Source organism: Balaenoptera acutorostrata, chromosome 3 (genome assembly GCF_949987535.1).
Source record: "Balaenoptera acutorostrata chromosome 3, mBalAcu1.1, whole genome shotgun sequence".
Lineage (NCBI taxonomy): Eukaryota > Metazoa > Chordata > Mammalia > Artiodactyla > Balaenopteridae > Balaenoptera > Balaenoptera acutorostrata.
Window position 1 is genome coordinate 142,563,132 of NC_080066.1, and position 16,142 is coordinate 142,579,273.

The 16,142-nt window shown below is 35.0% G+C and overlaps 1 protein-coding gene across 2 annotated transcripts in view; it reads right to left on the reverse strand.

The window, feature by feature from the left end:
• The window catches only part of KCNH5 (potassium voltage-gated channel subfamily H member 5), a 332,682-nt gene that overhangs the window by 285,171 nt on the left and 31,369 nt on the right, over positions 1–16,142 (reverse strand). For both annotated transcript variants that reach the window (XM_007192964.2, XM_057541888.1), the window contains 2 exons: positions 8,006–8,112; positions 3,559–3,687 (listed from right to left, as the gene is read on the reverse strand). In XM_007192964.2, coding sequence (XP_007193026.1) covers positions 3,559–3,687; positions 8,006–8,112 — 236 coding nt within the window. The remainder of the gene's footprint in view (positions 1–3,558; positions 3,688–8,005; positions 8,113–16,142) is intronic.

Here is a 16,142-nt window from a genome sequence, read left to right on the forward strand (position 1 = left end):
AAATGTCCATAGACAGAGGAATGGATAAAGAAGATCTGGTACATATATACAATAGAATATTACTCAGCCATAAAAAAGGATGAAATAGTGCCATTTGCAGAGACATGGATGGACCTAGAGATTGTCATACAGAGTGAAGTAAGTCAGAAAGAAAAACAAATATCAAATAATATCACTTATATGTGGATTCTAGTAAAATGGTACAGATGAACTTATCAGCAAAGCAGAAATAGAGTCACAGATGTAAAGAACAAACTTATGGTTACCAAGGGGGGAAGAGGGTTGGGACGAACTGGGAGATTGGGATTGACATATATATAAACTACAAATAATAAATGCTGGAGAGCAATCCCACTCCTGGGCATACATCCAGAGAAAAATGTGATTTGAAAGGTTACGTGCACCTCGGTGTTCATTGCAGTACTGTTTACAATAGCCAAGACATGGAAGCAACCTAAATGTCCATCAACAGATGAATGGATATAGAAGATGTGATACACATATACAATGGAATATTACTCAGCCATTAAAAAGAATGAAATAATGCCATTTGCAGCAACATGGATGGACCTGGAGATTACCATACTAAGTGAGGTAAGTCAGAGAGAGAAAGACAAATATTATATGATATTGCTTATATGCAGAATCTAAAAAAAAAAATGATACAAACGAACTTATTTACAAAACAGAAACAGACTCACAGACTTAGAGAATGAACTTATGGCTACCAGGGGGGAAGGGTGGGGAAGAGGGGCAGATTGGAAATTTGGGATTGACATGTACACACTGATATATGTAAAATAGATAACCAGCAAGGACCTACTGTATAGCACAGGAAACTCTGCTCAATACTCTGTAATAACCTAAATAGGAAAATAATTTTAAAAAGAATAGATACATGTATATGTGTATAACTGAGTCACTTTGCTGTACACCTGAAACTAACACAACATTGTTAATCAACTCTACTCCAATATAAAATAAAAATTTTTTAAAAAATATATGGCACTTTAAGATACAGTCAGCTATTAGCTGCAGGTTTTCCAAAGATGTTTCTTATCAAGTTGAGGAAGTTCCCCTCTATTCCTACTTTGCTGAGAGTTTTATCATGAACAGGAGTTGGGTATTGTGAAATACTTTTTCTATGCCAACTGATATGATCAAATGAATTTTCTTCTTTACCCTGCTTTTGGTACAATGAATTAGAGTGATTGTTTTTTGAATTTTGAACCAGCTTTGCATATGTGGAAGAAATCCCACTTGGTCATTATGTGTAATTCTTCTAATATGTCATTGCAATCTACTTTTGTTGAGGGTTTTTACATCTACATTTATGAGAAATGTTGGTTTGTAATGTCTTCCTGGTTTTGGTATGATGGTACAGCTGGCCTCATAGAATGAGTTAGGAGAGTTCTCTATACTACTATTTTCTGGAAGAGACTGTGAATTCACCAGTGAAACCATCTGCACTTCTTATTTTGGAAGTTTATTAATTATTAACTTATTTAATAGATATAGGACAATTCAGGTTACCTATTTCTCCTAGTGTGTGTTCTGGTAGTTTGTGTCTTTCAAGGAATTGGCCCACTTTAACTAAGTTATCAATTCAGTGGCTATCAAGTAGTTCAAAGTATTTCTTTACATGCTTTTATGCCCACAAAATATGTTGTAATGGCCCTTCTTTAATTCTTTGTATTGGTAATTTGTGTCTTCTCCATTTTTCTTGGTTAGCCTGGCTAGAGGTTTGTTAACTTTAATATTCTTTTCTAAGAGTCAGCTTTGAGTTACAGTGATTCTCTAGAATGTTTTTTCTGTTTTCTATTTCATTGATTTCTACTCTAAAGTTTATTACTTCTTGTCTTCAGCTTGCTTTGGCTTAAATTGCTCTTCTTTGTCTAGTTTCCTAAGGTGGAAGCTTAGGTTATTAATTTTATAACTTTCTTCATTCAAATATATGCATTTAATGACATACACTTTCCTCTAAGCACTGCTTTTGCTGCATCTCAGAAATTTGATATGTTGTATTTTAATTTTCATTTAGCTCAAAATATTTTTCTAATTTATCTTAAGGCTTCTTCTTTAACCCATGGGCTATTTAGAAATGTGTTAATTTCCAAATATTTGGGGGTTTTCTAGTTGTCTTTCTCTCATTGATTTCTAGTTTAACTCCACTGTGATCTAAGAACATGCCTTGCAAGATTTCTATCCTTTTAAATTTGTCAAAGTATGTTTTATGGCCAGAATATGATCTATCTAGTGAATGTTCCATGTAAGTTTGAGAAGAATATGTAGTCTACTGCTATTGGATGGAGCACCTTGAATTTTAAAACAAAGGAGCATGAAACCTAAACACTATTAAAAGACTATTCTATTTAAAACTAGTATTTAAATTTATCCTAAACTTCCTAGACAGTGGCTCTATGAGTAAAGGCAGAGAAACAGGTAGTACATGTCGAAAAGTGAATATTCAATTTTCCAGGAGATGATTTAACACACACATTTTCAGAAATAGTCACAAATGCATTTCTCTCATACTTTAAATGCTCTGCACGTCATAAAATTTTCCTCTTGCAATTTGTTGCTAACCAGAAACTAAGCATATGTATATACACACACACACTTATATAATATACATATGAATTCATATGCAGGGAATAAACCTAATGCAATTTTTCTATGATTATGATTGCAGTTGAAAAGATTAAAACTTCTGTGCCAGTTTTTTTAAAGAGGTAAGAAAAGGCAATGTTTGCTAAATGTAAAGAAAACATTCCATTTTTAGTCTCCTAAGATATTATTAAAAATAACGTTTCATAAACTGTTCTGAGGGTATTTGAAATTCTGCATTTATATGACACCAGTTTCTAATTTAACCATAATTGGAGAGAATAAAATGAGAGTAAATTACATATAAAAGGGGGTAAAAGCACATGCCACTGACTAATGTTTTCTATAGCAGTCTCTCTGAATATTATAGTTAATAAGACTCCAATCAGAATGTTTGCATTTTGCCAGCCGCTTTCTGGATGACAAAATTGTTCTTTACGTAATTAAACAACATCTACCCAAGAGAATCTACAACAACCAAATAAATAAAGGGAGAAAAGTAACCTGGAAAAGTCAACTAATCAAGCTCTAATCAATGTAACAAAATTCAATCAACTAATCAACTGTGTTCTAATAGGACATCACCCAAACAATCCCACAAGCTTTGTTTCTAAAGCTCAGTATGATAGAAGGTGTTGAAACTCCCATTATATTGATTCAAAATTAATAATGCTCTATGAAATCTCTTCCTTATTTCTCATCTCAATTCCTCTTATAATTTAACTTATAATTTAAGTTAACCAATGAATATTTCAATGTACTACTTCCATTCAAACAATATGATTGAATAAAACTGATTCTGGACAATTACTAGAATGAATAAAGCAAAAGAATGGCTACATAGTAAAATTTTGTTTTCAAGTTCAACCAATGGATGCTGTTAAAATAATAATAATAATATATTTAAATGACAGGCTAATCCTTAAGGATGGTAATTCCTTTGAAAATTACCTTTTGTTGAATCATCCTCTATTGGCTGTTTGAACAACGTAATGTCCTTGAAAGTGCATAGGAACAAAACCACCTTTTCATGTTCATTTCTTATTGGTGCAATTTGCATATAAAACCAAACAGGGGTTCCTGTAAAAGACAGAAAGGACAACAGAGCGTGACATAGCCACCACGATGACATCGTCTCCTGCTTTCCTTCCTCCTTCAGCTGCCAACTGCTATGCCAGGAATCAGCACCAAAACAATAGTATTTTAATTGCTGAAAAGAATCAAAACACCTTTCATTTTATATCAACTACCAGTTGCTCAAAAATTAATGAACATATTTTTCAACCCAAAGTATCAAAATTTGAAAGTAAAGCATGGGGTGTCATTTCACAATGCAGTGGAATAAAGGCAGTCTCGCTATTTAAGCAATGCCAGCATCACCTTTAGATCTGGGTCCCTGAACCACTGCTGCTCTCACCACCTCCGTTCCATAGTCTCACCAAGTGTGAGCATTCCTCCTTGTCACTTTGAGAAGTGTTTCCAGTCGACTTCAACATCAGTACCCGATGCTCTGATAAGTATTCCTCTTTGAGAAAGTTTTGAAATGTTGATTCTATCTCAAGACTCTCTCATCAGTCAGATAGACTTATAACTCTGTGGCTCTGACCACATCCCCACATCAGAGAGATACAATGTCAGCAACACTAGAAGCCTGATGTACACAGAGCTATACCTGAAGCCTTTAAGGCAGTGTTAAAGAAAAAAAAATGTCCCCAGGCCTTGAAAGTCTCAGGCATCTTCATGAGACACTGCTTCCAACCTCACTCGCTCAGAGCATGAGGCTGGTCTCTGTCACCATGTTCTTTAAACAGTGGCTCCTACAGACTCCGGAGGACACAGAGTTTCAAAGCATTCAAGGCTTAGGATTTGGACAAATTAGAAACTGGCAATGGGTCAAATAATAAATATCTGAAGACACAAGAAATGCCTTCAAAGGAGTAATTATCCATTAAATGATAAAACACTGAGGGAATGTTCCATCAGAATCAAAACGACACATTTTCCATTATAGTCTTTCCAAGCCACAGGCAGTAAAGCCTCTCCAAATATTCGTTGTTAAAGACATAAAGTCTTTTGTCCGTTTGGGATTTGGGGAGTGAAATGTGCAGCTGTTAATAATCTCTAGGTGAGAGTTGATAGCCTGTTAGTGACTTCCAATGAAAACCAAGAAGAAGCACCTCCACACCTGTGGCCAAAAATTGTCAGGTAACGATATCACCACAAAGGGGAATTTGCCATTTACCCAAGAATGGGTGACTTAACTACTGGGTGCTAGAAGTCAGGGAATTGGAGAGAGGAGATTTCTATAAATATTCAGTTCTGACAACCAGGTCCTTTGCAACCCCAGGGGGCCTACAGAAGGACATGGCCTTTTCCAAAATGATTACAGGATGAGACAGGGACCTCAAAACCAATCATACCATCTCCCAGAAAGGCTTGTTCTTTGTTTTCTGCTTCTTATTTTACACAGTGTGTCCAGGAACTGTGAGTGATGTACACAGTTTGACAAATCACCAGGCCCAGATGCTAGCAGATACATGGCCTATGGCTGTTCCAACACAGTGAGCTTGAGGCAGCAGGGTTATAAACAGAGAGAAAGGGGCATTAAATATAAGTCGTTTTCCAAGGTCTGCTAGAAATCTGAACAGAAAGAGTTGATGTTACAGTTCATACCTTCCTATGAAAACAGCAACTTTTGAAATTTTGGCATTGAGTCAGAGCTGTTTTTAAAATTGTTTTCAGATATCACGGTATACTATTTTCAGGTTTAGTCACAGGCTCAGACTTCTCCAAATAGGCTGAGTTTTTGCTGAGTGGCTGGTGAAATATCCATATTCTGGATTTGGGGTTCAAGGAGATGGGAAGTCTGGGAGGGTTAGGTAGAGAAGCCTGTAGCTGCTGGAAACTCGAGGCAGTGCCCTGGCATTGATTATTTGGAGTTGCCCTAGCTATCACAGTTCTGCCTTTGTGTAAACAGAAAGATCCATTTTCAGTCATCATCCCAGAGCCACTGCTTCTTTCTCAACAGTAGAAGCAGCCTACTGTTAATCAGAGCAATGGACCTAAAGAATAGAGGCTGCAAACTGAAATGTCAATCGTGACACATATTAAATCAGATACCTCAATCTCCCTGTCTGCAAATGGTGTTTAGCTAATTATTTAATGGAAGTGTTGGGAGGACTTGGCATTCAGGCATTCCCAAAACAGTTCTCTACAGGCATGTGAATTTTTCTAACATTAAAAAATGTCATAAGAACACACTTTTTTCAGTTGTTCTTCAAAAGCCTTTAGCTATTTACAAGATTTTTTAAAGCTGCTTTTAAGTATAGTAGAACTGCCTTATAATGCATGGATAATATCTATTCTTCATATTAAAGAAAAAAAAACTCAATGCAGATACCTTCCAGAAGAGACAGGAGTTTTAATCTATAGTGCTATGGGCCATAACTCCTACTGGCTCTAAACAGACAGCTACATGTTATAGATAGTGTATAGATCTGAAAAGAACCAGACAAGCCTGAACAAAGGCCAGACAATTATTACAAGCTATTAAAATAAAGCAAACTATCCAAACCACCTTGGAAGGAAACTTTTGGAAATGAAATATTAAAGCTATTGTTAACATGACTTAAAGGATCTAAACAAAACAAAATTTCCACAAAGGTATTTTTGAGAAAATCAGAAACTATGGACTTGGCTTTGAAGCTTTAAAATCAGAAAAAGATTCATTTATTCTGTTTAAATCCCAGGGTGAAATGACTATAGTAATATGGAATATTCTTAAATTATTTGCTAAACTCGAGGTACATACTGAAGTCATTCGAGGGATAACAACCCTATATGAAAATGACAGGGGGCATTCCCTGGTGGTACAGTGGTTAGGACTCTGCACTTCCAAGGCAGGGGGCACAGGTTTGATCCCTGGTTGGGGAACTAAGATCCCACAAGACTTGTGGCACAGCAAAAAAAAAAAAAAAAATGAAAGGGAGTTTTGGCATATGGGTCTACTACAGCTTATCAGTAAGTATGTGGACCTAGTGAAAAAAAAACAGAAAGCACCTAGAGACTGGCTTTTTCTCTTGTAGAAAGCAGAGCTGATCATTCAGAATGGATTGTTTTCTAGTTGGTAAGCCAACAGACATTGCTATGATGTCAAAGAGAAATACATTTTCAGCCTTGATTCTAAAATGAAAAATAAGATGATAGGACGTTCCTTAAATAAAACCACTGAAGACCGGTGCTCCCATAACCAGGTGCTACTGGTAATGGGAACTTCACTACTACTGTGAAGCAATGCCTATGGTTGTTGTTATCCCTATGATGGTCTATTAATAAAAAGAGAAACCTAAATTCAAGTCTAAATATTCCATAGAGAACAAATGTTTAAGGTACAATGGAGAGGATAAATTATGCTCCGCAAAACCCAACCAGCACTAAACACAGTACAAGCGCTTCCTGTTGAAGCTAGAATGTTTCCTGAACTGGGAAAGAATTTAGTAACCATCAATTTCTAAAAAGATAATAATTGGCTTTGCTATCATTTAACATTAACACTAAATAAGTTGACTCATCTTATGCAGTGACGGTTCTTTTAAAAAAAAAAAAAAACTCTGTTTGGAAATGCAGCAAAAAAGAAATAAAGTAAGTGACTATTCAAAGAAAACAAATTAGAAAGGAGACTTGGTTGATGAGTGTACTAGTTGGTTTTTTGTTTGGTTGTTTCTTTCCTCCAAACTCCAATGGAGAGTCTCATCAGACTCTCCCATAATTACCTAAGACCCATATCATGAGGTCTTATGTGATTATATAACAGACAATTGACCACTCACAAATCCCATCATGGAGAACAGCAAACAACAATCAACACAAAGTTACCAGATGTGAATGGCCCATCCTGAAAGTAATGACTACTTCCACTCACCTTCCACACAAAACAGCAAATGGCCTGAATCTAGCAAACAGCCATACTGCTAAAGATTCACCTCAGGTAGATACCATATACTCACGTCATCTACATATGTGTAGAAAGGTAATCACACACACCCATTGACACCAATCAACTTTCCCTTTAACTGTAAGAAGAAATGATGAATTTCTCTGTCATTTTTAGTTGCTGTCACAACTATAGGATCTTTACCATGAGTATTAATCACAGACATTTTGCCACCTGACACAAAAAAAATCACATTCGAAATGCATTATATTTTTCTTTCAGTCCTCAAAAGGTTGCTTTTCATAAATATTATTTACTAATTTTGCTATCTAATTTTTACAAGTACCTCCTGCCAAGAGAAGCAATAAGTTTTATATTCTCTCTACACTATAGCTTAACTACCACTTACCAAGACATAATATTAATAAAGAGTTGACACACCTTATTGGTAATATAGATACCTACTGTTTTTCTTGTACAAAAGAACTTCAAAGCAGTTTGACTCGTAGTTGTCAAAAGTCTGCCTGACTTTCTCAATGGTTTTCTTGTCAGTCAATTCTCCATACATAAAACTGGAAAAAACACCAAAAATCCATTTCAGTTTTGTGTTCCTTTTCAAATGCTACATAAAATCATATATTTGTCTTTTTTTAGTTATTTGGATTTAGTTACAAAATATAATGTTGCTCCCACAAAATGAACTAAAATATTTAAACCATTTTTAACCATGACTGCTAAACTTCCTGCTAAAATCTAGCTTTAGAAGTTATTTTGAACATACAGAGAGAGAGGAAGAGAGAGAGAAGCAGTCTTTACTTTACACAAGTCCAATATGCAGCAATTTTAGTTACTATGCTTTAGTTAAATGATACCAGTTTCCCAACAACACAGTTCAAAGTTTGGTTTTCATAGTATATTAACTGTGAATGATAGCATAAAGTATAAACTTTTCTGCTAGCTCATCAGTCTACAAGTCACTAGTAAATAGCAAGTACACATTACAATCAGTGACAAATCACACCACTTCTTTTAAAGCCTGTCAGTATTACTGTGCATCTACTACTACTCAGTTCATGCACAGACAGCAAAGTGTGTAGCTGTGTTGTCTCCTTGTCTCTCAGTGGTAAACTAATGTGACATTTTACAAAAATGGATAAACAAAAGCAGGAATTCGCCATCAAAGATTAAAGTCTACCAAAGAAATGTAAAGTGATAATGCTGGAAGTGAAATTCAAATTAAACATAAATGAAGTTATTTCTTCTATAAGAATAGTGGGAATGTTGACACTGCTGTCATTTGAGAGGCTCTAGATATGCAGGCAGAGGAACCTAGTGAGGACAAACTTATCAACATAAATCAGGAAAGGGACTGTTATAAGAAAGACCAAGGTTTCCCAGAGGAAGTCATGCCAGTAAAAAAATCTTCACATTAAAGGAACCCTAGGAGGTAATTCACAATACTGAAAGTGGAAGGATAAAAGAGTTGAAGTGGATTCAAACTTAAAAGGAGTATGACTGTTTGCTAAGAGATTAAAAAAAAAATGCTCTCTTCATATCATAAAATATATTACGAGAATGTAATTGTTCAAATGACTTGTGATAGCTTTTTACAAAGAAATGAAACACTTTCATCTCAATGTTTCTAATGTTACAGATCACTAAATACTCTAATGTACAAAATAAATATTAGTTTGACTATTATTTTCATTTCCCTGCACTTATAACCAACAGTAAGAGATTTTTTAATGCTTTGACAAACACTGTTAAAGGTCACAGAACAATCATAATTTTTCAATTGAGTATTAATATCCTATTACATGGTTTCAGCTTGCATGGTCTGTTTTACACTCCCATACTACAGTGAAATGTGAAGACTCCGTATTACACATATACTGCATTGGCATTCTCACTATTTATGAGGATTTTTCTGAAATATGTACAAGTAGAGCCAATGGAGGGAAAATAAAGAAGAGAAATTGAAGGAGACATATGCTATTACTACGGCACATACAAAACATAGATTAAAGAGTGAATTTCCACATACCACAAACATTTCCTAACATTTTAAATTATCTATTTTTTCTAAGAGAAACTCACCAATAGTCTGAGAATTTACAAAACAGAACTCAGTCAAGCACTACAAGCCTATAAAACCCTATTCCTGATGCTTTCCCAATCATCAGTTGTGCATCTGGTTTCAGATACCTAGTTCTACTAGTTGCTATAATTGTCCAGACCATTTCTTCCACCAGGAAAAAATATGTGGCACTTGACTAAGTTTTTGAAGGCTCAAGTATATCTTTGTTATTGCTTTTCTTCGAGTTTTCAATAAATTAGCTTATTAGCCAGGGGTAAATCCAAGTGTGGCGGGGCCTGAAGCTTATACAATTTTAGGGGCCATTTTTAAGGAAAGAAATACAAAATGATAAAACAAAATTAGGTACAGAGGCTTGAAAGACATGCACTCAAGTAAAGGCCCCTGAAGGTTAAGATTCTTTATCCTCATGGGAAATCTGTTCCTGAATGTCTCAATCTAGAAAGTTTACAACATGAAAAGCATAGTTTGTTAGCAAGGGCCAGCAAAACTAGCAGGATTCAACCATGAAACCATATCACAACTAAAAATTACAGAGTAACCTGCTGTATTACAAAATAAATAAAATAAAAATAAATAAAATAAAATTCAAAAATTCAAAAAAAAAATTACAGAGTAATGACCCATCTTATGGTAACACTAACCTAAGCAACTAGAATTCTAAAAACTAAGAAAGTAGATGAGGCCAACCAAAGGTTATCCAATCTGTGGCCTGCATTTTCAATACAATACTTTTCTCTTTTATAAAAAAGGAATTTTTAATTGTCATTATAATAGTAAAATAAGCAAGAGAATATCAGAATAGGATGACAGACTCTAACTCCATAATCCTATAGCCAGACTAACACATGAAGCTTCAGAGGGCATTGAAAAGCCACTGTTCCTGTCAAAGCCTGAGTTTCAGCTCATGCGAGTTTTATGAAAATCTCCTGAGGGCATTATAATTAAATTAGAATTCCTCAGTTAAAGTGCACAAAGTCACCATCCTTTCCTCCCCACAAATAAAACACTATTTAATACGGTTAATATTTTTTACAGACAAGTAAACTTTTTTATTGACTGTTATTTTTAACCTAAAGACACTAATAAAGAGAAAACATTAAAAATTCAAAAAAAAATAATAATAAGGGTAATTAAACTAAATAAATGTTTGTGGTCTTAAAGAAAAGAGAAAGTATTTACTCCTATTACTAAATGTCAGAGTCTATAGTTCAGTAAACCAAAACACAATATTCATAATTGGCCAACAGAAAAACATAAAAAGAAATCATCTATAATATAACAAGCAACTAGGATAAAAATGGTGAAAAATTAACTCGAATAGGATTTAAAATGTTACAACTCAAATTTTAAAAAAAGAAACTGTCTTAGAAATTGATGTAATCATACCACTTAAGAAGAAATACAACACAAGTCTGATTCAGCTAAAATGCTGAAGAGAAGGTGAAAACAAGCAATTTCTCAAATAAACTCTGAAAAATTCTATAACCCATTCTTTAGCCCTCTCAATGCTAAAATAGACTGTCCTAAGAAAATAGGATCATTTTAAGAAAAAAATCCCAGCTTATTATACTCTGAATAATTTTTCAAAAATAGGCTTTTATTTCTTACGCAGTTTCACTCATATTTTTATTTTAAGTTTTAAAACTACGTATTTCCAGAGACAGAACACATATTTGAAGTGGTAAAATGCATCAGTTACATAACAAAAGATATTTCAAAATGACCTGAAAGAATGTCTGAAATGTATTATCCAACCTTCCAAAGCAAGCGTTCTGGAGATTAATTCAAACTTTGAAAGTGTTTCCACCCAAAGTTGTCCAAACCAAAATGACTAAATCAACACTTCTGCATAGTTTATGTGTATGGCACATTTGCTTACTTGCTCGGCATTTTTTTATGTGTAAATGTTGAATGTCTTTACCGAGGTTTCCTGCAGCCTGATTGCAGATGGCTGAAGCTCAATGCAGTCTTTGAATGGTTAGTGAAATTTGAAGGAAACCAAGATTTAGAAATGATAATCATCAGACTTTAGAAACGATGTACCTATATAATAATCTTATACACTTTTTATGTCTCTTATTGAATATCCTCCAGGAATATATAATGGGAATACTAAAAAATTACAGAACTTCAAATTACTCTCTTAGATAGCCAAGCTCCCCTTCAGTAGTAATAAATGACTTCTACAACTGCACTGTTATCTTATTGGAAGGAAAATAAAATTAGATGCACAGACGCAATCTATCCCTGCTATAATATGCAACAGCCACAATATAACAGAGGACCACTGCACTTAGAGGACCACTTACAATCTGTAAGGTTCATGGCCAGGTTCTCTTCTCTGACTCTTAGTTCCCTCATCAGTAAAATGATGGTAATGCTAATATAACTCAGAGGGTGAGGATTAAAAGGATAATGCACATGAAGTTGCAAATTATAATGTGCTGTACAATGACTGAATTATTACTGGAATGCTTCTTATGGGTGGGGTTAGAAGCCCCTCCAGCCCAACCCTACTCCTTTGCTCCTCTACAATTCTAGGGCAAGGGTTGGGCCATGCCTGCTAATGGGCAGGGTCCCTGTGTCTTAAAGGGATACACACATCATTTTGTGTGTCTTCTTCCTTTTTGAACCCATGACATTGAGGCATAAATTCACCCAGGGCCTGCTGCTGGATAATCTGGCCACTTACCTTGCCACACAACTAACTTGTGGGAAGATTTGATCTTGGGAGTAAGGGAGATTTCCTGAGGCCTGGCTTGGGCCATATCCAGCTTGCCTGAGCATTTGGCAGTATATCTTTCCTGTATATCCTACCCTAGGAAACTTCTAGGACTAGTTGGCTTTGGTTTATAGCAAGATTTACTTATTTTTGGATCCCTTGTTTTGCCATCAAAATCTCACAAACCAGCCTCATTATAATACCTGACAGTAAGTATGGCTATCATGTTGACAGACTTCCAAAGGAGAAAGGAATCTTACAAAGTGAAAAAATATATAATCTAATCGTGAGTGCTGCCAATCTATCTTAATCTGCTAATGGTCAACAATGTTCCTGGACTAATAAGCACACAAACATTCAGTCACCATGAGTAAAGGATAATATTATGTACAGGCTGTAGTTCACAGCCTAGCAAGTGCTTCCTCACAGAAGCCACACAGATTGACTTAATAATATGTGGTCTCCAGCTGAGATTCAGCCACAAAAGTAAAATCATCACAAAAGTTAATGGGAGGATGGGCTGAAACCTATAGTCAAAGGATGAGAAAATAAGAAGCCTAAGAGAGAGTGAGGAGAAGGATTTAGAAACAAACAAGAACAGCTTTCAAAATCTGAAAGAAGTAATTTTATAATAAATCAAAGCATTACATACTTTATACAATGGATCATAATCAAAGGGCTTCACAACCCTTTAATTTATGTGAGCTTAAAAGGATTTAGATAGAGTCATAAATGGTAGCTCCATGACACGTAATTAAAGGAAACGAGGAATAGAACTAGACATTTCTAACCTTTGCAGTGTGACATCACTGAGGCACCTCTGCCTTTCAACACTTTCGCTAATCGTGAAGCAGAGCCCTCAGCCAAATGGAACCAGACTGACTGACATCCATCATGTGTAATGTTCTCTTGTTGACTGAGGTAACCCTGTGTTAATAAAACTACCTGTGAAAATACATCCAATAAAGTATCTCTTAATATCTCTGCTTCATCGTCTAATTTGATAGCTTAGTTAAGAATTAGTAATGGGCCTTCTAAAAAAAAAAAAAAAAGTATTTGAAAGCATCTATCTACTCCAATCTTCCCTACCTATCTGATTGCTCTTCTCACCCCTTTATCTTAAAAAACAAAAATAAATAAATGAAAAATAAATTTAAAAAGAAGCAGAACAGGTTTTTAAAAGGATCAGGTTAATCAAAGGCAAAATGCTAAAGTGGTTTCTACCTGACCTATGACAGTACGTCTCGAATGTCAGGGCTTTCTAAGGGTCCTGAGATAAGATCAGATGTTTTTAAATGCCATTCCCCCAAAACTTACATACAATCTCCTACAAACACGCAATACATTTTGTGTCCCTCAGTAAAGAGCAACAGTCCAAAAGCTTGGAAATGAAATTATTGGACAATAAAATGAACATTTGAACTTCCTAGGAATCCAGAAATTTCATTAAAATATTTTTTGAAATTTTAGCTAAAATAAAAATGAGACAGTACATGGCACACATCAGATTTTTTTTTTAGTAGAAATTTAGCTACTCTTATAAAATGCAAGGATATAGGAAAACCCTCCCTCATGGCTGCTGAGAGTAGAAACAGAGGGCCATTCTGGACAGCAATCTGACAGCAGTTAATTTACAATTTCTGCATATATTCTACTATCCAGCAATCCTATTTCTGGGCATAGAGACAGACAACTTCTCCCATGGGAACACAAGAAGATGTGTATGAGGATGTTTACCTCCAACTTGTTGGAGTAGCAAAGTGTCAGAAGTTGGAGTTCAAGATAGTAAAGTGGATAAAGAAAATGAAGGCTGTGAGGACACTGGAACACTATGAAACAGTCAGACATGATGAAATAGATTATGATATAGCAACATTAAAAAAAATCAAAAACATAATGGTGAGTGAAAAGAGTAAGAAACTGTATATCTTACTGCATGGTATGAATTATGTAGGCCTTAAAAACAAACACACACAAAGCAACATCATTTCAAGAATACACCTATTTATTAAACACATGGAAGATGGATTAGAAAGACATACAATGAACAAACTAAAATGAATAACTATGGAAGATGAAGGGGAGTGGAATGAAGGGTAAAAGAAATGAAAGAAAAGAAGATGAAACAAAATAAAACAAATAAAATGAAATTAAAATAAAATAAATAGACTGTGCCCAGAGAGATCCAAATGATAATATTGGGACAAACTGAGGAGTGTTTAATTTGATTCTATGCACCTGGTCTAATGGGAGAAGGATTGGGAAAGACAAAGAAGGAAAAAGATAAGAAAACAGAATAAATATACAAATGTATAAATAAAGTATAATAATATATAATGTATAAATAATCTTAGCCTCTTGATATTGTAAAATTACAAATTAATATTTGTCATTTTCCATAAAACAACTCACATTTGAATATTTTAAAAATAGGACATGTAATCTTTATGCAGTTACCACTTTAATCCTATCAATTTTAATCCATCTAGTGCAAGCTGTATACAAAGATGACTCTTTTTCAGCACATAAAGTATTCATATTTTTTCCTCACAAAGTGATACTCACTGATTTGTAGTTTCTTATTCTGTTATGTTTGTCTAAAACTTGTCATTATTAAAATCAGTAAAATTCTTTGATTTGTTTACAAGGCTACCCTCAGTATCAAATTATTTATCTCCATATTCAACTGGAATTCAGTGACTCCAAAACTGTATAACATTAGCTTTAACACTGTATTTCTAAATGTGTATAAAATTTTCTTTCCTCCCTCTGTTTCCTTGTGCATCATATTCAAAGGCTTTTATAGACTTATACAGGAAATGCAAAACAACTATATGTAAAAAAAAATTGGAATCATGATGCAGATACTGTTTTGAAATCTTTTTTGTTTGTTTATTTGGCTGGTTGGTTGATTTTTTTACTTAGTAACACATTGTTAGCTTCTTTCAGTGTCATTATTCTTCCAACATATGATGTAGGAAGTTAGGGCTTTGCCATAACATTTTTTAATAAATATACTACCAAACATTTTTATTATTTCCAGGTCTTCATTCTTCTAAAAAGTGCTTCAATGAAAGTAAAATGGGTGTAGTTTAATTTTAAAACGGAATGTAGAAGTTTGAAAGGGGCGTGCATTAAAATAAACTATGTCTTAAGAAAACCTGATAGGATTCAAACACTTGCTCATATATCAGATGCTAGTCTTCATTGCTCTGCGAGAGCATTCAATTGCTTGCAAGTTTTAGATTAGCAGAACACAATGGGCATTTTGTGCAATCAAGTAATAATCGTTTGTGTTAAGAATACTGTTATGTTTAACTAGTGATTACCAGTGAGGAGAGGGAAGAGGGGAGGGGTAAGATAAGGGTAGGGGATTAAGAGGTACAAACTATGATTTATAAATAAGCTACAAGGATATATTGTACAGCACAAGAAATATAGCCAATATTTTAAAATAACTTTAAATGGAGTATAATTTATAATAATTTTGGGGCTTCCCTGGTGGCGCAGTGGGCTTCCCTGGTGGCGCAGTGGTTGAGAATCAGCCTGCCAATGCAGGGGACACGGGTTCGAGCCCTGGTCTGGGAAGATCCCACATGCCGCGGAGCAACTAGGCCCGTGAGCCACAACTACTGAGCCTGCGCGTCTGGAGCCTGTGCTCCGCAACAAGAGAGGCCTCGATAGTGAGAGGCCCGTGCACCGCGATGAAGAGTGGCCCCCACTTGCCGCAACTAAAGAAAGCCCTCGCACAGAAACGAAGACCCAACACAGCCAAAAATAAA